At 42.9% G+C, this 24,960-nt stretch overlaps 1 protein-coding gene across 1 annotated transcript in view; it reads right to left on the bottom strand.

Annotated features, from left to right (window-relative positions):
• The window catches only part of MICU1 (mitochondrial calcium uptake 1), a 221,834-nt gene that overhangs the window by 172,712 nt on the left and 24,162 nt on the right, over positions 1–24,960 (bottom strand). The window contains exon 2 of the mRNA XM_054033805.1: positions 11,832–11,993. Within this exon, the coding sequence (XP_053889780.1) occupies positions 11,832–11,993 (162 nt within the window). The remainder of the gene's footprint in view (positions 1–11,831; positions 11,994–24,960) is intronic.

A 24,960-nucleotide genomic window follows, 5' to 3' on the forward strand; every position in this document is an offset into this window, starting at 1 on the left:
AAAAAATCTAATCACTGACTACACACTACCGTAGTTAACATCAGAGGAAGCTACAGGTGTTAGATTAGCCACCAGAGGGCACCCATATTGTTTCAAAAACATAATAGCCAAAAGTAAAATGTAAAGTGACATTTAAGAACCAGGTTTAAACAGTGAATTCCCTAGCTCAGACCAAGATGTGTGCATGCAAAAATTTATTCAAATACCCCAACACTGGGAGGATTTGAGAGGATAGCTATACCAGCAAAACTTTTCTAGCATAAACAAGGCCTGAGATTATGAATCTGTATGATTGGGAAGATGGTGAAGCTGTTGAAAAGGAGTGAGAGCAGGGAAAAAGGGTTTGTGAGGACAGATAATATTCTCCAGTGTACAATTTTCAGGAAGATATCAGGAAGACAATGTGAGATTGCCCAAGGAGAGAAGGTTGGAGAGGCAGAAGGGAAGAAGTAGATTTGCAGGACATCTGAACAGAGATAATAGCTGAAGCTATGAGAACAGATAAGCTTACCTAAAGGAAAGCAGAGAGAAAGCATGGGTGGAGAAGAACAGTGGATCAAACACAGAATCCTAAAAGTTACCAAGACAGTGAAAGAGAGACCAAACAATGGAACACCCTGTACACAGGAAGACATGAGAACCAAGACAGCACAGAATAATGCCAGGGTAGAAAGTGAGAACGAGATAGAGTGATTGAGTCATAAGCAGCAGCAGACAGACTGCACAGGATCTGCTTTTAAACCCACCTTTAAAGATATTTATTATATGGCTATTGATTAATCACAGTTAATTCACATGATTAACTCAAAAAAATTAACTGTGATTAAAAAAAGTAATTGCGATTAATCGCACTGTTAAACAATAGAATACTAATTGACATTTATTAAATATTTTTGGATGTTTTTCTACATTTTCAAATATATTAATTTCCGTTACAACACGGAATACAAAGTGTACAGTGCTCACTTTATTATTTTTATTACAAATATTTGCACTGTAAAAATCAAAAGAAATAGTATTTTTCAGTTCACCTCATTCAAGAACTGTAGTGCAATATCTTTATCGTGAAAGTGCAACTTAAACGTAGATTTTTTTTTTTGTTACTGAACTCAAAAAAAAAAAAAAAAAAAAAAAAAAAAAAGTAAAACTTTAGAGCCCACAAGTCCACTCAGTTCTACTTCTTGTTCAGCCAATTGCTCAGACAAACAAGTTTGTTTACATTTACAGGAAATAATGCTGACTGCTTCTTATTTACGTCACCCGAAAATGAGAACAGGCGTTCACATGGCACATAGCCGGCGTTGCAAGGTATCTACGTGCCAGATATGCTAAACATTCGTATGCCCCTTCATGCTTCGGCCACCATTCCAGAGGACATGCTTCCATGCTGATGACGCTTGTTAAAAAAATAATGCGTTAATGAAATTTGTGACTGAACTCCTTGGGGGAGAACTGTATGTCTCCTGTTCTGTTTTACCCACATTCTGCCATATATTTCATGTTATAGCAGTCTCGGGTGATGACCCAGTACATGTTCCTTTTAAGAACACTTTAACCGCAGATTTGACAAAATGCAAAGAAGGTATCCATGTGAGATTTCGAAGGATAGCTACAGCACTTGACCCAAGGTTTAAGAATCTGAAGTGCCTTCCAAAATCTGAGAGGGACGAGGTGTGGAGAATGCTTTCAGATGTCTTAAAAGAGCAACACACTCATGCGGAAACTACAGTACCCGAAGCACCAAAAAAGAAAAATCAACCCCTCTGCTAGTGGCATCTAACTCACATGCTGAAAACGAACATGCGTCAGTCTGCTCTGGATTGTTATCGAGCAGAACCCGTCATCAGCATGGATGCATGTCTTCTGGAATGATGGTTGAAGCATGAAGGGACATATGAATCTTTAGTGCATCTAGCACGTAAATATCTTGTGATGCCAGCTACAACACTGCCATGTGAATGCCTGTTCTCACTTTCAGGTGACATTATAAACAAAACATGGGCAGCAATATCTCCTGCAAATTGTAACCAAACTTGTTTGTCTGAGCGATTGGCTGAAGTAGAACTGTGGACTTGTAGGTTCTAAAGTTTTACATTGTTTTATTTATGAATGCAGGGTTTGTTTGTTTTTTACATAATTCTACATTTGTAAGTTCAGCTTTCATTATAAAGAGATTGCACTACAGTACTTGTATTATGTGACTTGAAATATACTATTTCTTTTGTTTTTTACAGTGCAAATATTTAATCAAAAATAAATATAAAGTGAGCACTGTATACTTTGTATTCTGTGTTGTAATTTAAATCAATATATTTGAAAATGTAGAAAACATCCCAAAAATATTTAAATAAATGGTATTCTATTATTGTTTAATCGCGCAGTTAATTTTTTAAATCGCTTGACACCCTAATTTGTTATACTATTGCTGTCAGTGTAGTGGATATGAGAGATTTACAACTAAATACTTCAGGTATATCATGTACACTGCTCATAAAAGATTGTGACGACACTCCTCATAGCTATCTATGCTTATTTATGAAGAGATAATTCACCCCGCCAGCCCCAATTCACCAATCTAGTCCAGAGTTTAGGTCTATAGCTTCCGCCTTCTTGTGGGCTTCCAGTTTTGTAACATCCTCTAAGTGCAACAACTGTCACAAAATACATTTGTGATCTAATCAGATTTTCATGATTTCTAAAAGTCGGCGGGGGGGGAGAGGGAGGGAGAAAAGGTGTCTCTGAGGATATCTCATACTAAAACCATACATAAATATTTCATTATTTTATTCCAGAACTCATTTACCAAGGTGCATAGCCAAACAATATGTAACAATTATTCTTCTTCCCTTCTCAACTCCAAGTAGTATCACTCTTTTCTATTCTTTCAGGTATCTAGTAAGTCCTAAAAATGTTACCTGCTGAGCAATTTTTATCCTAAAAGTGTGCACAGATTTAATGGTACAACATTTCTTGTTTAATCCTTTATTATCAGTATGGTCGGACTTCCTAAGCCATCAGAAAGAAAATATACCAAATTTAATGTAAAGCCTCTTATCAATGTACCATGCACACATTTCTTATTTCTATTTTTAGAGCTATATTATCCCAAAATAACCATATTACATGAAAAATTAGACTGAAAGGTAGTCATTTAAAAAGTGATAGCCATATGTTCCTGGCAAGCTGTGTGCTCAGGAATTTGGGATACTTCTTATTGTAACACTGGCTGCCTAGTACAGCAAGAAGGGGGAACCACCAAAACCAAGCAGACATTTATATTTAATTCAATATCAGGTCTATTTAGTTACTTAAAAAGTAATGAAAAAATCCAAATTAAGGAACTTCAAGGAGAGAAATTAGCAAAGGAGACTATCTGGGGCAAGGTTAAAAAACCTACTGTCAGAGATCCTAGTGAGTACCCCCTCCTGGCCAGTCAGTAGGACTGCTGGGAGCAGAATCAAAGCCTCTGCTGCTCTGGAACCAAGTCCTGGGAGCCTGACTAGAGTTGAGCCACTGTCCACTCCTGGAGTTGCTCGGCATATTCCTACAGCACAGACCTTCTATCTGGCACCACCCTTCTGAGAGTTGGAATCCACTGTCCAGCAATATTGCCCCTCTAGGTGCAGTGCTGACCCTTCGGACTCCACAGCACGTAAGCACGCCCTCTCTCGGAACTCCACCCCAAAGGTGTGGAGCTGCTAAGCATCTGGCTACAGTTTAACTCTCTCAAGGCCACACGTTAGTTGAGAAACAGTTAACAAACACTCTCTGCCTAGAGAGTAACACCTTTATGCTCTTCAATACTTAATCATATAAAGTACAGTGAGTACAGATCATACTAAACACACACCTGAAACCACGATGCCTCTCACACTTCCTTTGTGAATCCTTGAGAAACCATGTGTGTCCAGGGAGGCAGACAGGGTGTCCCTTTTATTGCAGGCTGTTGCACGCTGGCTTGTCTCTGCCCCTCATGGAGTCCCTTATCCAGATTGTGTGACCTTCTCCTCTCCTGGCCCTTGTTTCCTCTTCCTTTCCCCACTATCTTCCTGTGGGTTTTTTTTATTTGAACCCCTCTTGGTCACCTGGCTGTCTTTGTTCTGCTCCTGGTAAGTTTCTACTGCTCCTCCCTTCCCCGCTTCCTTCAGATGAGTTAAGCTAAAATTGGTTTTCTATAGATGCAGTTCACCCATTATCCCAGAGGCTTATTGAGTCTTGAGCACTTTCACTGTATCTTTCTGTGTGTATCTGCTACAGGCCCTGTCAGCAATGGTGAAGCCACATATGTACAGGCCTGTGTGTTAGTACAGTTAACATAAGTATTAGACTTATAACAATGTAGTTAGCGTTTAGACTTAATAATATGCTTCCAAGTTGCTGCATGCGTTAATCTCAATTATAATTGATCACACAATATTTAAATTTTTGCTTTGTAACTGTAAAACATGTTTGCTCTGAAACAGTGAACCCAGTCAGGTGGGGTCATCTCCTGCCCATCACTAAGGCCTACACAAACTAAATGGGCCACTGTGGGACATCACAATACAAAGACTTTGTTAATTGCCCCTTACATTCATGATGAGGCTACGTGCAAAAGGGATCATCTCACCAAACTGAATTTTGGAAGAAGGAAATAAAAATTGCTGACAAGAAATTTTTTCATCTCTTTTGCTGTCTGGACTCTCACAGGGCCAGAGCTACAAAATGGAAGCAAATATCACCAGGGTCAACCCAGGTTAGTCCTAAAAGACATTCAGAGTTGACTGATTTCTACAACTCTGTCACCTTTTGGAACACTGATTAACTCATCTGTGTATATATGCTTGCCTGCTTTAACCTTGTAATAACTCATTTATTTTCTTAATAAATCGGTAGACAATTTACTATAGGATTGGCTACAAGTATTATCTTTGGTGTGAGAACTAACGTCCAAATTGACTGGGGTAAGTGGCTGGTCCTTTGGGACTGGGAGTAATCTGAATACTGTTGCGATTTTTGGTGTATAGCAACCATTTATCACTAAGTTCACTTTGGACTGCCTATGACTCTGTGGAAAGACTGTTACAGTGTTTTAAGAGTTCACACTTGTTACTGGATTTGATGAAATCCAATTATAGAACATACAACCATTTGGAGGTCTCTGCCCAGCTTCTTGACAGTTTACCCTGAAGTTGGCATTCATACTTGTGAGCCACTCCAGATAGCACGACAGGTTGAAAGGGCTCTGTTGAAGAGGAAGGAAGGGGCTGCAAGGGCCTGGAGCAGCAGAGAGTGATGCAAGGGGAAAGGACTTTGGGCCCCTGCAGCCTGCTTTGGTCAGGGGAATAGCTTTGTTTTGGACTTCCTTAGGGAGTCTTATTTTTATTCTTCCAACTGTGCCCTGAAAGAAGGGTCTACACAGATTTTTGGATAAGGCACTAGTTCTTCCTCAGCTGGCAGAGACAGCCAACAGCCTATATTAAAGTTGTTTGCAATCATAAAGACTAGAAATGTTTGTTTTTAAAGGCAAGTTTAAATTCTAGGGGGGGGGGGGGAGATAATAGAGTGCCACCCTATCCACCGAGATAGTTTTCCATTCATCAATAGTAGAGTGAATGATTTTTTTCAAGCCCTGAATTCCATCACTTCCTCTGTACTAAGATGCCTAATGAAACGTCAATATTAATGATGTAATCACCAATTTATGTCATATACAGAAAAATATAATATCTGCCAAACCTTCACTGTAAAAATTAGTAGGCAGCATAGATATTAGTCTAGCTTTTCACAACTCTCTCATTCTATTTTTATGATATGGCCTTTTCAAGTATTTCTTTCTCCCCATTGCCATGTGTGAATCATCTGACAAGTTATCCAATTGACTAGGAAAGTGACATCTGAAAAATATTGTGGCTACAGCTTAGATACAGAGATTAGATTAATAATTAGTAGTTTAAGGCAATTATTTTTAACAAATGTGAGGCTACTCTGCCCTTATGATATATTTAAGAACTATGATTTTCCTAAAGAGCCAGTAGGATTACTATAGGAAAAACCCACACAGGATTCAGAGATACAATCAACAGCCATTTCTCTTTGATTACCTCTATCTAGTGTGTGTTAATTTTACCAGTTCCTCGGTGAAAAAAATTAAATCCTTGGCATACTTGGCAATGCATTAAAATACCTGATCTCTAATTATCTTTGTATAGCTTTTATTTTGTCCTTTATATTTTTGATGAGGGAGGGGGGTTGTCCAGGCCCTCAAGGTATGAGTAATCCCTTACCTACTGAGCAAAAGACATTCCAAAAGGATTTGCTTGCATTTCCCACATATTCAGTAATTCAATATAAGAAGGCAGTTAGGTGGGGGATTCTGAAATGATTGCATTCACTTCCTTATCCCAATTATAGCACAACTCTATTTCCTATAGAACACATGCCTCATGTAAACATGGAATAATTCCCATAGTCAGCAAAGGCTATCTCCAAAGATGGGATGTCGCAAAGCTACTTTCAAATTCTAGAAAGCGTTGCAGGTCAGATACCCTTCTTTTCTGCACTGTTGTCCTTCCTCAATAACTGAAAACACCATCTTCAACATCCCCAACTTTCCAAAGGGCTGATATGCATAAGATCTTCCTTCAGTCACTACCAGACCTGAATACTCTGACATGGCAGTACCACCAAGCACTGATACACCTTTAAATAGCTTTTTATTTTTCTAGGAGACTAAATAAATCTTTATGATTATGGAGGAAGCAGACTGAGCTCTAAAAAACCTTCCAGGATATTACAATTTACATGTTCTATACCGTGTGCTGTAATTTAAAAAAAAAAAAAAAAAAGTCATCTTTTTTTAAGAAAGGCATTACAGCTGACATTTTGCTGACAAGGATCACAATGGGGAATCTCATTTAGTTCACGATGAAGTGCCACTGCCTCAACCATAGATCATTCAAGGTTAATCAGAATATTAGAAACCACACTCTCTTTATTAGTGTCACATAACAAAGAAGCACGCTGCCTTTGATGGTATAATAAAAGAAAGATCCGGAACCCCCCAGGAGACTTCAGCTTTGCAGCACAGCAAGGTTTCATACAACAATGAAAGTATATTTGCTTAACTAATTGAAGGAAAACAAGCATTGTATTAGATCATCTCTACAAAAGGCTAACTGTCTTAACAGAACAGTTTATGCAATGAAGCACTTTAAAAACAACTACTGTTCCCAGCTTGGAGGGTGTTCCCTTTAATCTTACATAATCTTGATTTGCTTCATTAATTGCTTATGTATTTATATGTATAACATTTGTGAAAAAGTAATTTTGGATATAAATGAATGCAAGTCCTAAATTGTTTCAATGCACTGTAATGTACAAACTGCAATTGCTACCATGAAACGTTGCTTTCAGTGAAATTCTTCTATGGGAAAAATTTCCACTGTAAAATAGTCTCACTGCATGCATTATATATAGAATTATAGAAATTTCAGGCTGGAAGGTAATCTCAAAAGATAATCTCATTGATCCCACTGTCCAGAGACAGGACCATCTCTGACAGGTGTTTGTCTAACCCAGTGGTTGGCAACCTGTGGCCCGTGGGCTGCATGCGGCCCATCAGGGTAATCCACTGGCGGGCCGTGAGACAGTTTGTTTACATTGACCATCAGCAGGCACAGCCACCCACAGCTCCCAGGGGCCACGATTCACAGTTTCCAGCCAATGGCAACCCGTGCCGCTTCCCGCAGCTTCCATTGGCTGAGAACAGCAAACCACGGCACTGGGAACTGTGGGCGGCCGTGCCTGCAGACGGTCAATATAAACAAACTGTCTCACGGCCCGCCAGTGGATTACCCTGATGGGTCGTGTGGGGGCCGCAGGTTGCCCATCACTTGTCTAACCTGTTCTTGAAAATCTCCAATGATGAGGATTCCACAACATCTCTTGGCTACCTATTCCAGTTCTTAACTATCCATATAGTCACAGTTTTTCCTAATAACTAATCTAAATCTCCCTTGCTGTACATTAAGCCAATTACTTCTTCTCCCACCATCAGTGGATGTGAGGAACAATTTATCACTCTTTTTAAAAGACCTTCACATATTTGAAGATCAGTTTCTTCCCCACTCCCCTCACCCCACCCCCCAGGTCTCCTTTTCTCAAGATTAAACATGCCTACTTGGTGTTTTTTTTTTTTTTTTTTTTTTTTTTTAAGTTTGCTCATAGGTCATGTTATCTATACTTTTTATCCTTTGAGTTGTTCTCTGGACACTCTGTGTGTCCACATCTTTCTCAAGCTGTCGACCATACTGCTGCTACACCTCCGCCATCTGTAATGCTGTTGGTTCCTTCAGCTAAACATCTTATTTATATAATAATTTATGAGTAGTTCAATTATACTTATTGTATGATATTCAGTGGTATGCACAACACAGCGTGTCATTAAATCTATTTGTATTCAAATATATTCAACTGAACTCACTTCTTGAACTTCCCAAGCCACCAGCAAGACCATTAACTGTGAAGTGGTTCAAGTGAAAATGATCAATAAGATTAGCACCATAGCGATTTGTCACCAACAACTGAAAAAACGTTTTTATTACATTGTAGGGTTTCTTTCCTTTTGTTTCATTTATTTCTTTCTAAACACAAGGTTAAAATGTTTTTATTTGAAACAGTCTATTTAATATTTTGTAGCATCAGTATAAACTATTTTCTACACCAAAACAACTTGTCATTGTGATGGTAATGGGATTTCTTGGGTTAAACAGCCAAGTACATAATTACATAGAATCACAGAATCGTAGGACTGGAAGGGACCTCGAGAAGTCTCCTAGTCCAGTCCCCTTACACTCAAGGCAGGAATAAGTATTATCTAGACCATCCCTGACAGGTGATTTTCTAACCTGTTCTTAACCTCCAATGATGGAGATTCCACAACCTCCCTAGGAAATTTATTCCAGTGCTTAACCATCCTGACAGTTAGGAAGTTTTTCCTAATGTCCAACCTAAACCTCCCTTGCTGCAAGTTAAGCCTCTTGCTTCCTGTCCTATCCTCAAAGGTTAACTAGTACAATTTTTCTCCCCTCATTGAGTTACAAGCCTACCCTATATGAATGCCATGAGTACATATCTAATTATACAGGGCATCAATGAACTCCTGTACAGAATATCTGTCTCTTACCTAACACTTTACAGTGAAAGGACTTTACAAACATTAACTTATCTGTGCTAGTTAAGAAATAGAGGAAGAAAAATCAAAGAAATTAGCAGCATATCTGGGAATATTAGAACTCGGGGAATCCTGGGCCCCAGACCGCACTGTTACCCGTATGCTACCACACCACTTACGTTTGCGATTTTGTCAGCTCTCTGTGTGCTGCTGCAAGTGCCATCCTTCCGATGAGATATAAAATTTAATATCTGACAACTTGGTTATTTTTATGGCATTTTCCACAAAAGAGCAGAGATGTGAACGTCAGTGTCCTAGCCAAAACCTAATTTAGGTAATTATGTTATGTGCACCTAAAATATTCTCACTGTAGTTTTAAATGGAGAGATTATTCACTTCCCCACCCAAAAAGGAGATATATAACAGTACAGTCTTCTTTGTTATTGGCACAGAATGGCTGCAGCATTCCACCTCACTGCTGGCTGCATGATTTTATAACGTCTGTAAAGCGCTCTGGGGTCCTTCAAATTGAAAGGCACTATATAAACGCAGATTAATTGTAACAGGTATCATCAGAAGAGACTGTGCTGGATCATGGTGCTTTCCCCCGGGTTCTTGAGAACACCTTTTAGCAAGGAGCTTAAGTCTTACCAATTATAGGAATGGCAAAAATAATGGAACAACTTTTTCTGTTTATGTTAAGTAGGCTCCCTTGGCAAGAACAGAAAATAGTACACAACAATTATGAGACATTACATCACTGCCTCTCACAGCTTGCCATAATTCCAAATAAGAGGCAAGTGTACCTACTGTGTTGGAAATAAGATCATCATAAAATAATACCTAAATATTAGAAATGAAACTAAGCTATGCTCTAAATGATGCTATCACCTTTGGACTAATCATGGTATTTGCACTGTAGTGACCCTGAGCATACAATGATAACAGTGGCTTCCCACAGCTTTCACATTTAATTCAACTGGAAGCGGACGGACATTTACTGCTTGCTTTGTTTAGAGCATGGAACATAACCAGAGTCAATTGAGGCTAACTTAGTGCCACCCTGAGTATTTCTACACACTGTTCACTATTGTGAAAATGTAATTTCATGGTGTCTTACACTGGTCACAAAGTAACTTAGTGCCTCATCTGAATCATGAATAGAAAGGAGTATTTAATGCTACAGCTGCAGTTTGCACTATACATTTTCAGCTAATACTCCTCAAATGAAATCTAACATGGTGCAAGAGGATACACAAATCTCTCAGCATTAAGCAGCAAGTGGGCTTTTTATTTATGCCTAAAGTTCATATTTTATGAAACAAGACTATATCCTACTAGGCTTCCTAAGAGGTGAAAGCACCATATACAGTACAGACCCGTTTACACGCGAATCCGCTTAACGCGCGGTAGCACCATGCCTCCCAGTGCTACCTATTTAACATGCGAGACTTGTTAACACGCGGTACAGGAACTTGCTATGTAGTGCTACAGATTTGCTCACCAACTCACTGACATAGAAAATCGACAGGAAGTGTAGAGTGGAAACATGTTGTACATCTTTACTGCCGACGGGGGGTGGGGGGGGAAAGGGGGCACAAAGGGGCAGCAGGGCCACTGACGGGGGAGGCAAAAAGGGCAGGAACATTAAAGGGCGCTTTAAGGATGGTACTTTGCTGCGGCAATGCTGGGCCGCCAACAGGAGGGGGAGCGGGGGAGGATGCAGCAATGTTAAAGCGCTGCCACGCAAAGGACGCTGCAGCGCTTTAAGGTCCCTGCGACGGGCGGGGGGGGCAAAGGGAGCAGCTTCCCCGGGGCTAGCGATTTAAAAGGGCTCTGGGCCCTTTAAATCGCCATGGAAATTCCGGGTGGCGCGGACCAGGCGGCCTGGAAGGGCTGGCTGGGGGATGCTGACCCCCTAGCCCCGCCCCTTCCACCTGAGGCCCTGCCTCTTCCAGGGGCCAGAGCCACCTCCGCCCTGTACCGGTAAGTGTCCTGAGTTACTTTCACTCCTGTGTAGTATAATAATGTTTTTATTAGATTACATATTTGAATTTATATTCTTGCAAAGCGCAGTTAACAGATAGGCCTGCAGTATTTGGGACACTGTGAATACATATGTAATCCTAGATAATTATACATGTATCTATAGATATCTTAAGATATTTCAGCATGGCCCTCTTAACCCGCGATCCGTTAACACGTGGTCGTGACGGCTTGACTCCTGACATACGCGCATAAACGGGTCTGTACTGTATTAATTAGACTTTGTGCCAGAATACATAATCTGCTTCCCAGTCAGTGGGCAAGGCATGACAGCTCCACAGCCCTTCTGTAGCTAGACTAACGGGGACAACTCTTAGAAACCTTGAAGGGGTTCTGTCCAGTAGATCCATGTAACCACAGAATCTAGTCAAGCTCCTGCTCATTTACCAAACATCCTCAGAGCCTAATTCTATTGCATGTAGGATATGGGTCCAGATGCATGCATGGATATGGGGTCCACTCAAGAGCTGCTCCCCTCCACATAATGGAACTCAAGGCAGTGATGCTCCCTTGCATAGTCTACTGTTGCTCCTATGATCAAGGTAAAATTCACTCCACATTAATTTCTCCGGAGGACCAAAGCAGCAGAAGGTTGAAGTTCTGTTCAAGAATGACTCCTGAGAGCACTTACCTCTTCCATAGGAGTCCAGCACTCGCTGTTGCTGCAGTTGTTCCTATGAAAGCTGCCATCATAAGTCTTTGCCTGCTTCTGGTGGGATGTGCCATTCCATGATAACATCGGGAAACAGCCTCTAAGCCTGCCACAGCAGCAAGAACTCGAAGGCGAAACATCCTATCAAGTAAGGGAAACAAATTACTATTGCAAATAGAGCAGCAAGTGCTGCAGTACAAAAGCAATTCAATTTTTCATTACTTTCCTCCTCCTTCCAACTAGGTATTCTCCAAGCCAAAGAATTTCACGTCATCCTTATTTCAGTCCACCAATTTGCAAGACTATCACTCCAGCAAAGGAAAGATGAAAGAGCTCCCTTTGGAACTTGTCAATGACACATCTGAGCCAACCAAAGGGGGCACTGCAGTGCAACATGAGACACTTCCCCCCTCCAAGGACTCACCTACACTAGGTAACTGACCTGCATCTGACAAGGGATGTCAGCAACAGTCCCCCTGAATCAGTGTTGAAAGTTGCCATACTATTACTCTTTAATATGTATGTTGAGGTAGCACCCAGCATCCTCAATCAGGATAAAAGCTCCTTCGTGCTAGCCATTATACAAACCCCAATGGAAAGAGTTTCCAACAGTGTTATGGAAATGCTGATTGAGAAACTTTTGTCCTTTCTACCCTAACAGTTTTACCAGTTCATGGGGACCCTTTTTGGGAAGCTTTTTCATCCACCGGTCAATTTCGTACAATAGAGTAGACAGGCCTCTAGAAGCAGGCTCCAACTAGATGCACCCTTAGTTTTTAAACAGAAACAAATCAAGCATACAAAACCAGCATATTACCGCAAATCTTTTATGATAATTTGTTTTGAAACAAACTATCCCTTTCAGAGCGCTACGGCTACATTACTCAGTGAGTGGTTCTCTAAATTGCAGATATTACTAATTTGCACAAGCCCAGCTGACACGCTTTGCAACCATGACTCAGCTGTCTATTCGGTTCTTCTTACAGCAGTTTTTACGCCTCTAAGTTCTCCAAAACATTTCATATATTAAGTGAAAACATTTGTTGATTTCTCTTCAAGTATCATAGTATTACAGATGGAAACTGGGCATAGAAATAAGCACTGCAAATTAATTCAATCCGCTCTGCCTAAGACACAATCTTAGAAGGCAAGCTAAAAATGAATATACATTTTACTTTATTGAAAAAGCCAGAAGGCTCTTTGTTACATTTTTTACGTGACTGGAGAGGAGAGGGTTATCTAGCCTGGAGCTCAACGCTCAGACTCTGCTCTAACTTAGGGTTACCATATTTAAACCTTAAAAAAGGAGGACACTTCACGGGGCCCTGGCACCCGCCCCTTCTCCGGCCCTGCCCCAACTCCGCCCGGCCCCACCCCTTCCACAAAGTCCCCGCCCCAACTCCGCCCCCTCCCCTGAGCGCCCCGCATTTCCCCTCCTCCCTCCCAGCCACGCGAAGCTGCCTGAGCGCTACCGACTTCACGGTTTGCCTGGCAGCCCCCAGACCTCCAGACTCTGCACCCCCAGCCCGGCGCTTCCCCTCCCGGGCTACGGCTGCATTGGAGAAGCGCCCGGCCGGGGGCACAGGGTCTGGAGATCTGGGGGCTGCCCGGCAAACCGTGAAGCCGGTAGCGCTGGGGAAGCTCGGCTCTTCAGCTACACAAAGCTGAGTTGTCTGGGGGGAGCAGCAGCAGCCGCCGCCGCCGGGGGAATCCACCTGCAGCTCACAGCCTGCCAGAGCCAAGGTAAGCACGGGACTGGGGGAAGAAGGGGGGAGGGGGAGTATTTTCCCAGACATGTTCGGCTTTTTGGCAATTCCCCCTGGGCAGGGATTTGAGTACCAAAAAGCCGGACATGTCCGGGAAAAAAATGGATGTATGGTAACCCTACTCTAACTAAAACATTACACAACCTGAAGTATGTCTTGTAAAATACTATGTGTACTTCACTGCCCTGCACAGAAATAGTTGTGCAGAGAAAAATGGAAAACTGAGCTGCTGATCTCAATGTTATTAAAATAGTAAAATCGATAAATTGCAAGGATTGCATCTGAGAACAAGACACCCTCTACAGGAGACAGAATCACAAAAATAGAAACATTTAAAATAAAAATGACTTTTGCACTGTGCAAGCTCACAAAAAGCAAGTTTGAATTACAAAGGAGAAATGCTACAGGATAAAAGTGTTGTGTCTTTTAGTGAAGAAAAATCCTTACTGATCTAATTCACACTCCTATGAAATCTCTCCAGATAGATTAATGCATTATAAAATTCAGAATATGAAAAGGCCTTTATCATATTTTCAAGGAGAAAACCTCCTGTTGAAGAAGCTCATAATTTCTTCAAGCAACTTCATTCCTTCTCCTTAGCTTTTAACATACTCTTACTACCACCTTTCACAAATGTTTACTGACCTGCTCAAGATCAAGACCAAGTGAGAGGAGCCCATAGCAGTCAATACAAAGTAGTGCCTACAGATGCACTGTAAAACGCTAATTGTAAGCAGCAATACACTCCTATAGACCTGCACTGCAGCTTTATCATTACTAGAAGCTCACAATTTAGTAATGTTGGGACTAGTTTGCACAAACAAATCTTTATGCTTCAGAAAACACACATACACACACCCCTGTTCCAAAAGCCAGAGTTAATTTAAATTTATTTACTTTTCCCCTCAAATTACAGTAGTATATAGTTAGGGTCCTACCAATTTCATGGCCGTGAAAAACATGTCACGGATTGTGAAATAAGCCTTTCCCCAGGAAATCTGATCTCTCCGAAATCAGGTGGGCTGGGGAGGGACAGGACTTGTCCTTCCCCTGCATGGCTGTTATGGGGCGGGAGGGGGGGGGCGGGCGGAGTCCTCTCTCCCCACCGTAGTCCAGGGGCAGCCTGCACCCCCAGCTGGAGCCCTCACTCCACACACACACACACACACACACCCTCTGCCCCAACCTTGATCCCCTCCCACACTCTGAACCCCGACCCCCCCCCCCCCCGCCACATGAATTTTGTTATGTACACCAACATGGTGTCACACAGCACCTCCATATTGGTGCACATTACAAAATTCATTCCACACATTCGTGGGAAAAATTAGAGGGAACAACAGCTGCTACCTCCTGCAGCTCCAGCCCCCACAGCTCCCGCCCAACTCGGAGCTGCCCCCCAACCCTTCCCTGTGGCTCCTACCTGGGCTCCAGCCAGGACTCAAGGCTTCCACCCCCTGCAGCTCCTGCCAAGGGCTCAGGGAACCTGGGCTGGGGGCTGCCACTCCCCGCGGCTCCAGCCAGGACTTGAGGCTTTTGCTCCCTGCAGCTTCTGCCCAAGCTCCAAACTTCTGTTCCACCCCCCGTGGCTCCAGCCAGGGCTCAGGGCTGCTGCCCCCACTGCTCGTGCTCAGGCTCCGGGCCACCCAGGCTCGGGGCTTCTGTCCCCCCTCCCCCCAGCTTCTGCCCAGGCTCAGGGTGCCTGAGTTCAGGGCTTCAGACCCCACAGCTCCTGCCAGGGCTGGGACACCCATTTTTCAAATTGTCCAGTGGTCCTGGGCACGGGCCCCATAGGCCCATACTTTAATCCACCACTGGCCCTGACTAGCAGCTAGGAGCCCCCAGCTGGGGTGCTCCCACCAGCACTGGGGAGATCAGACCTACCTCCACCTCCGGGAGCTTTCTCCAGCTGCAGGAAACTCGGCAGCTGCTGACTTCAGAGGCTCTGTCTTTACCCAATCTGTTTATTCTTTATCAGAGGTCTATGGACAACATACAAGTCACTGCCCTCTTCAGTACACCTCTTAAGCAGGACATTCTGTATTATAAGATTACTTCCAAAGGCTTCTTGTTTTGTTCAGTATAATATTTCATACACTATTTCAGTAAACACTAACAATTTATGTAACATCAGATTAAAAGGTACCTAGAAGACAATTACCAGGCAGAAGTGTAGACAAAGGTTTTCAATCTGTTGACATCAAACATCAGATTTGAAGGCAACTTCATTGGGAAATCAAGTGACATTCAGCTGTTATTTCCTAACTTAGGTCAGAGTTCTGTAAAAGGTGGCTCAAGACATAGAAGGCTATTCTAATATGCCCATAACTCTGATTTTTAGGGGAATTGCTATAACGTTTAGTACTACCATTAGCCGTTGAATTTGAATAGTTATAATTTTATGCTCATTTATAAACACAAGCCAGAAAGTAAATTACTTTGGGATTAATGTTGTTTTATTTATTCCTTTTAAAAAAAAAAAGCTTTTAAATGTTCATAATGAAAACTCTCAGGGAAATACTAATGCAACAATGGCCATCACATATCATCCCGCAAATCTTTCACATGGACAGCATAAAATGGCCCTGCGTTACGAAGGATGGCCTTCATTTCAGATTCAAAATTACTTCCATCCCACACTAATTAAATTCTCACTTTCTTTCTTGGGAATTATTTCCATTACATACGCAAACTCAGAAGTTATACAAGTGTTATTTTTTCTAAAAAAATTAGTGACACACAAGTTGAAAAGCCATCTACTATTTTTCTGTTCTCTTATTTGGGTCTCTCTCCCTCATTCCAGCTATACAAGACAGAATTGTGAAAAAACAAAACAGAAGATAGTGAAAAATGTGGCTAACATTACAAAATGTTCTTAAGACTTGCATCAAGAAAGTTTGGGGTGAGAAGGAACCTTATGTTAATGCAGCATTATGCCTGCCAATCTGAAATGCCTAAATTTTGCAGAACTATTGTACTCAGAGAAATGCTAACCCATCCCCCTTGCATACAGTAATCAGTTACTGATATACTGTTATATTTACACAAAAGAGCATAGTATAAAGATTGCCTAATAGCATCAGCTAGACAGAGCTAAAGCAAAACACTTCCCACAGTAACTCACTGTTTTAAATACTTTTTTTTTTTAAATGCACTAGTGGGACTGAAGCTTTCCAGGCTATCCATCTGAAGGGGTTGCCAACTAACTCTCACAAATTTTATCACAAGCCTCATGGTATTTTCTCTCTAAACCCCAGCTGCTGGAATCAAGATTGCATGAGAATCTCAGGGTTCATTCTGTGTTCATTTAAAAATAAGTTTCTGACCTTCATGGTTGCAGTGAAAGCCAGAAAATCTGATTTAACATAATCTAAAGGCTCAGACCAGAAGGCAGATACAGAACCCAAAAGGTGTTTTTAAATGACTTATAACCAATCATGACTAATAGCTTATAACCAATCATGATTTTGGATGGCCTCATTCATGCTTTTTAATGTTTGTAACTGGCAATACTGCATATGCCAATACTAATTTCTTTGTAGCATAGAAATGGTGGTGAAAGGGCAGTTTGAGCAAATCTTGTTGCATCTGAAGAAGCAAGGTTTTTTACCCACGAAAGCTTACGCCCAAATAAATCTATTAGTCTTTAAGGTGCCACCGGACTCCTTGTTGTTAAACATCTGAGTCACTGAAAATAGGGACCGCCAGCCCTAACTACTGTTTCAGTCATACTATAATACAAATCATCATAGACTATTACTATGCTAAATGAACAAAAACAGCCACATTATTACCATTTAGAGAAGATAAACCAACAGCTTTACTCTAAACCTCTGCTCAGAAGAGCCCGATAATTACAATTGCAGAGCATGTCTAATTAAAGGATTTTCCTAGGTCAAAAGATACATCTCTGATAGATAAGGGCAAGTATAGCTACTCGTACTGCTTTGAGAAAGGAACGGATTCTCACTAGCAGAAAAAACAAATGAACTGACTTAGCAGAAGACTAACATAGAGCTTTATCATCTTCTCTGTTTATCTTAGCAATTGGCTGAACAAGAAGTAGGACTGAGTTGACTTGTAGGCTCTAAAATTTTACATAGTTTTGTTTTTGAGTGCACCTATATAATTAAAAAAAAATCTACATTTGTAAGTTGCACTTTCACAATAGAGATTGCACTGCGGTATGAGGTGATGGAAAAATACTGTCTTTTGTTTACCTTCTCCACACCGGTCATGATTTTATAGACCTCTATCATATTCCCCCTTAGTCGTCTCTTTTCCAAGCTGAAAAGTCACAGTCTTATTAATCTCTCCTCATATCTTTTTTGAGATGGGGCAACGACATCGGCAAATGGTATTCAAGATGTGGGCATACCATGGATTTATATAGAGGCAATATGCATAATAAGAAATAAAATATCATATTGCCTCTATATAAATCCCTTTCTTAATGATTCCCAACATTGTTAGTTTTTTTGATGGTCACTGCACAGTGAGTGGATGTTTTCAAAGAACTATCCACAATGAATCCAAGATCTCTTTCTTGAGTGGTAACAGCTAATTTAGACCCTACCATTTTATATGTATAGTTGGGATTGTGTTTTCCAATGTGCATTACTTTGCATTTATCAACATTGAATTTCATCTGCCATTTTGTTGCCCAGTAACCCAGTTTTGAGAGACCCTTTTGTAGATCTTTGCACTCTGCCTGGGACTTAACTAACTTGAGCAAGCAATTTGCAAGCACATGGAGGATAACAGGGTTATAAGGAATAGTCAGCACAACAAATCATTCTATACCAACTTAATTTCCTTCTTTGATAGGATTATTGACCTAATGGATGGAGGGGGAAGCAGTAGACACAATATACCTTGATTTTAGTTTTTTGTTTTTTTTTTTAAACAGAGTTCTGCATGCCATTTTCATAAGCAAACTAGGGAAATGTGGTCCAAATGTACAACTACAAAATGGGAAATAACTGGCTAAGTAGTAGTACTGCTGAAAAGGATTTGGGGGTTATAGTGGACCACAAACTGCATATGAGTTGCCAATGTGATGCAGCTGCAAAAAAAGGCTAATATGATTCTGGGGTGTATTAACAGGAATGTTTTATGTAAGACACGGGAGGTAATTGCCCCACTCTACTCAGCAATGGGGAGGCCCCAGCTGGAGTACTGTGTCTAATTCTGGGCACCACAATTTAGGAAGGATGTGGACAAATTGGAAAGAGTCTAGAGAAGAGCAACAAAAATTATAAAAGATTTAGAAAAGCTGACCTGTGATGTAAGGGTGAAAAAACTGTGCATGTTTAGTCTTGAGAAAAGAAGACTGAGGGGCGACCTGATAACAGTCTTCCAAATACGTTAAGGGCTGCTATAAAGAGAACAGTGATTAATTGTTCTCTATATCCACTGAAGATACGACAAGTAGTAATGGGCTTAATCTGCAGCAAGGTAGATTTAGATTACATATTAGGAAAAACTTTCTAACTATAAGGATAATTAAGCCATGGAATAGGCTTTCAAGGGAGGTCTTGGAGTCTCCATCATTGGAAGCTTTTAAAAACAAACTGGACAAACATGTGCCAGAAATGGTCTAGGTTTACTTGGTCCTACCACAGCTGAGGGGGCTGGACTTGACTTCTCAAGGTCCCTTCCAGCCCTACATTTCTATGATTTTATGAAAAACCAAAGATGTGTCTATTGATGCACAAGTGGAAAATGAAAGACTCCCCTTTGTGCCTCTGCGGTGAACATCCAAACCACTGAACACATCAAAATGCAGTGCCCCAACTATGGATTCAAAAGTGAATTGGATGATATTCACAATGTCACAGAAGAGACCTTGAAATGGCTTATGGACCTACAAATGCATCTGCAGAATGTTGCTCTGCAGGCTCCATACACAGGAGAGAAAACAGTTGATGCCTGTGGTGGTCCTATGCAAAGTACACACTCAGCAGCACTGGCAGGAGCAGAGAAGAAATAATTAAAGTCTCATGGGCACCATAAGGTTCACTCTCTTCCTCTTGCCTGCTCCAACGGAGAATCACTATGTGTCAAGTGAAGACCTGATCATTCAGTGCTCCAGGGGGCACAAAAAAGAACAGAGAAAATAAATGGCTTCTCCCAAAATTGCTAACCCCCAAAATTAAAAAAACAGGGAGTCAGATCCACCAAATCATGAGTTTTTTTTTTTTTATTAAAGATTTTTAAATTCCCCTTGCCCACCCCCAGTGCATGTATGACAATGCCAGTGCTCTCTCTTTATTGACTACAAATTCACAAGAGTTGATTTTAACCCCTGTTGAAGGAGCTCTCACTAATGGATCCACGAAGATCCATTCTGCTCAGCACTGTACAAACACATAGGAAGAAATAGTTCCCACCATTTAAAGTGCAAAGTGTGATGGTGCCTTTGTGACATGAGAGCTTGAACTGAGACTCTACCAACTCATCTCATCTTAGGGCTACCACTCATCTGTTAGATGGGAACGCTTTTTAATCCCTGTTAAATTGGGCAAGATTCAAACTGATCATTTACAGGTAAAGGGCCCTGTAGCTCACCAGCAATACATAGAGGCATCCAGTCCCCCAACAATGCTAACATTACACCTTCAAGAATGAGTCTTGCTTTCTGGAAAGACATTTATTAAACTGAGTTTTGACATTTTTAGAGCATACAGAGGCAGTCTTCCACAGGCAAAGTCTCTCACATGTTGCTCTCAGTCTCTCACACTCAGACAGCCGCACCTTGTTCTTAAAGTGACAGCTCCCATTAAGTAATACAAATAATAAAAATGAAACATCCAAATTGACTTCTAAATACATTTTACTGCACTAACTTTTATACATTTATTTTCACCCCTACGTGTCAGCAGCAGTGTCCACGCACCACGCGGCTCCTGCAGAACTGCTGCCTAGCCACTCTTTAGTCTGTAGCAGTGCATGAGATTCTTCCATCCTAAGTGCAAGACTCTGCACTTGTCCTTGTTGAACCTCATCAGATTTCTTTTGGCCCAATCCTCTAATTTGTCTAGGTCCCTCAGTATCCTATCCCTACCCTCCAGTGTATCTACCACTCCTCCCAGTTTAGTGTCATCTTCAAACTTGCTGAGGGTGCAATCCACGCCATCCTCCAGATCATTAATGAGGATATTGAACAAAACTGGCCCCAGGACTGACCCTTGGGGCACTCCACTTGATACCGGCTGTCAACTAGACATGGAGCACTAGCCGTTGAGCCCGATGATCTAGGCAGCTTTCTATCCACCTTATAGTCCAGCTTTCATTAGGTGTGTATGGCTTGTGCATTTTAGTATTTGCAGTTTAAAGAAAGAATCACTGCAAAAGACCACAGATTAACACCACGTGATTTTTTTAAACAAATCATTTGTCCTTCTCTTAATACTTTTCATGTACTAATCGCTCTTTCACTGGTAGTGGTTTGTGTCAACGAACCAATATAACATGCTCTGTTCCAGAGATGAATTCTAGCTGTTAAGGTGTATAGATCTGTTTTTTCCAAGAGTGACTTTCAGTAAGTGCAGCTACACACTTTCCCACAAATCAGGACTTTCAGCATGGTTGGTGAGGTCATATTTTCAGAGAAAGGATTACCCACATTACTTATTATTATTATTAATGTACATAGGCACCTGAATTAGATTTCAGAATGAAGATGAAATTTTCTAGCAGAAGTAATTGATTTTGTGATGGGCGTTTTGGTTTATTATTTTATCATATTCATTTCAGAAAGGGGAATTTCATTTATCTGAGAGCAAAATTCAAATAGACTGATAGTGTATATTGTGAACTGATGGGTTGTAGACTATCTGATCTATATCAGGAACCCAAGCCACAGGCTGGAAAGATACTTTTAACTAGGGTGACCAGATAGCAAGTGTGAAAAATTGGGACTGGGGGTGGGAGGCAATAGGAACCCATATTAAAAAAAGCCCCAAATATCAGGACTGTCCCTATAAAATCGGGTCATCTGATCACCCTACTTTTAACCATCACTGAAGAGTGGATTTGTCTTTCTTTACCAACCTCAGCACTAAAAATGGGAGTCACTAAGGGTATGTCTACACTACGAGAGTAGTTCGATTTTACTTTAATCGAATTTCTGGAATCGATATTGCAAAGTCGAACGTGTGTGTCCACACTAAGGACAGTAATTCGACTTTGTGAGTCCACACTAACGGGGAAAGCATCGACATTGGAAGCGGTGCCCTGGGGGCAGCTATCCCACAGTTCCCGCAGTCCCCGCTGCCCATTGGAATTCTGGGTGGAGCCGCCAATGCCTTCTGGGTAAAAAAATGTGTCGAGGGTGCTTTTGGGTAACTGTCGTCATCCGTCCATCACTCCCGCCCTCCCTCCCTGAAAGCGCCGGCGGGAAATCAGTTAGCGCGCTTTTCTAGTCAGTGACAGCGCAGACGCCACAGCACTGCGAGCATGGAGCCCGCTGCGACCATCGCTGCAGTTGTGGCCGTTCTCAACGCCTCGCAGCTTATCATCCACCTTTCCCAGAGGCAGATGCAGATAAATCAGGCGAGGAGGCTACGGCACCGCGGTGAGGTCCTGAAGTCTGAGAGTAGCACAGACCTGTCAGAAAGCACGGGACCCAGCGCCGAGGACATCACGGTGGCAATGGGTCATGTGGATGTTGTGGAACGGCGATTCTGGGCCTGGGAAACAAGCACGGACTGGTGGGACCGCATAGTGCTGCAGGTCTGGGATGAATCCCAGTGGCTGCGAAACTTTCGCATGTGGAAGGGAACTTTCCTGGAACTTTGTGAGTTGCTGTCCCCTGCCCTGAAGCGCAATGACACCCGGATGCGAGCAGCCCTGACTGTCCAGAAGCAAGTGGCCATAGCCCTCTGGAAGCTTGCAACGCCAGACAGCTACCGGTCAGTCGTGAACCACTTTGGGGTGGGCAAATCTACCCTGGGGGTTGTTGTGATGCAAGTAGCCAAGGCAATCGTTGATGTACTGCTGCCAAAGGTAGTGACCCTGGGAAACGTGGAGGCGATCATAGATGGCTTCGCAGCGATGGGATTCCCAAACTGCGGTGGGGCCATAGATGGAACTCACATCCCTGTCCTGGCACCGGACCACCAGGCCAGCCAGTACATTAACAGAAAGGGCTACTTTTCCATGGTGCTGCAAGCTCTGGTGGACCACAGGGGACGTTTTACGAACATCTACGTGGGATGGCCGGGCAAGGTTCATGACGCTCGTGTTTTCAGGAACTCTGGTCTGTTTAGACGGCTGCAGGAAGGTACTTACTTCCCGGACCACAAAATAACTCTTGGGGATGTGGAGATGCCTATAGTCATCCTCGGGGACCCAGCCTACCCGCTAATGCCCTGGCTCATGAAGCCCTATACTGGCGCCCTGGACACTGAAAAAGAACTCTTCAACTACCGTCTGAGCAAGTGCAGAATGGTGGTGGAGTGTGCTTTTGGCCGTCTCAAGGGGAGATGGAGAAGCTTACTGACTCGCTGTGATCTCAGCGAAACCAATATCCCCATTGTTATAGCAGCTTGCTGTGTGCTCCACAATCTCTGTGAGAGCACGGGGGAGACCTTTATGGCGGGGTGGGAGGTTGAGGCAAATAGCCTGGCTTCTGATTACGCCCAGCCAGACAGCCGGGTGATTAGAAGAGCCCAGCGGGACGCGCTGTGCATCCGGGAGGCTTTGAAAGCTAGGTTCCTGAGTGAGCAGGGTAACCTGTGACTTAAGTTTGTGTACAGAGAAGCTGAACCTGCCCCCGTTTCTTTACCCAGTTAACGTTGACTATCCTCTCCAGTTACATACCCCCTTCACCCCCTTCCAACACACGTTTAGAAATAAAATCACTTCTACTTTGTTAATGAACACCGTTTTCTTTATTACTGTTTTCACTGGAATGTTTTAAACCTGGGACGCAGACTGTGGTGGGGAGCGGGTGTAGTGTAGTGACGCAAATGACGCTTCTAAACTCCAGGATTGACAGGCTCCGCAGTGGTGGACTGGTTGTTTCAACGGAGCCTGTCACCCCTTCTGATCGGGACTGTGTGTATGGGGGGCTATGTGACTTTGTGGCAGGGGGAGGACTGTTACAGATCCCCTGCTGCGTGGCTCTGTGATCCAGGATAAGGACCGCCGCATAAGATCTGTAACTGCCCTCCCCCGCCACAAAGTCACAGAGCAACCCACCCCCCACCACAGAACATGAAAACCACCTCCCAGACTGACCAGGGTAACTAGTCACTGCACTGTGTATGTGCCCTGCTGCTGGACCTGCCCCCGCCTATGTACCCTGCTAAAGGTTACCGTTCTGTCAAATTACCAACCCCCTTCCCCCCCTCTTCCCCCCCTCCTCCAAAAGAACATGATGGAAACAGTAATTAAACTTATTTTTTATTAGCAACTACACAAGAAACTGGGAGGTGAAACTTGGACGGGGGCTTGTGTGAGGCGGGAAGGAAAGAACTTGTCAAATTTTGGGGAATGAGAGCCTTCTACTACTAGAGCTGTCCGCAGGGGTGGAGTGAGAGTTTGCACGAACTCTGCCTCCCCTCCTTCTTTGCACTTTGGGTGAGGGGGGTATGGGACTTGGTGGCGGGGGAGGGCGGTTAGAGATAGACTGCAGCGGGGCTCTGTCCTCCTGCCTCCGTTCCTGCAGAACATCCACAAGGCGCCGGAGTGTGTCCGTTTGCTCCCTCATTAGTCCAAGCAGCGTTTGAGTCGCCTGCTGGTCTTCCTGCCGCCACCTCTCCTCCCGTTCCATGTGTGCTTGGTGCATTTGGGACAAGTTCTCCCGCCACTGGGTCTGCTGTGCTGCCTGGGTTCGGGAGCAGCCCATAAGTTCCAAGAACATGTCCTCCCGTGTCCTCTTCTTCCTATGCCTAATCTGCGCTAGCCTCTGGGAGTGTGATGCCAGGCTAGGTTGTGAGACAGTCGCAGATGTGGCTGTGGGAATGGGAAAAAGGGAGTGAATTCCTCAGAAAGATAAATGTAGTTGTGAACAATGAACATAGTCTTTCTCTGTGAACAAGACCATGCACAGCACCTATCACATGCGCATTCAGGGCAAGGTCGAATTCTCGGCCTTCGCATTCAGTGCCTGGGGTCTTGCACTGCAGATCTGAGAAGCGGGGCAGGACACCGGAATTTGTGTAGCAGGCAGACATGGTAAGCCGTAGACTTGTGGCAGCTTAAAACTTTAATAGTAGCACTGGCCTCCTTTCACACTGAAAGCAATGCCAGTCCCTGCTGCCAGCAATCCGGCAAGCAGGAACTCTGCCCCGTCCCACCCCCTCGCGGCTGTCCCCAGGAAAGATCCCTGTATG

The sequence above is a fragment of the Malaclemys terrapin genome, chromosome 7 (assembly GCF_027887155.1).
Source record: "Malaclemys terrapin pileata isolate rMalTer1 chromosome 7, rMalTer1.hap1, whole genome shotgun sequence".
NCBI classification, from domain to species: domain Eukaryota; kingdom Metazoa; phylum Chordata; order Testudines; family Emydidae; genus Malaclemys; species Malaclemys terrapin.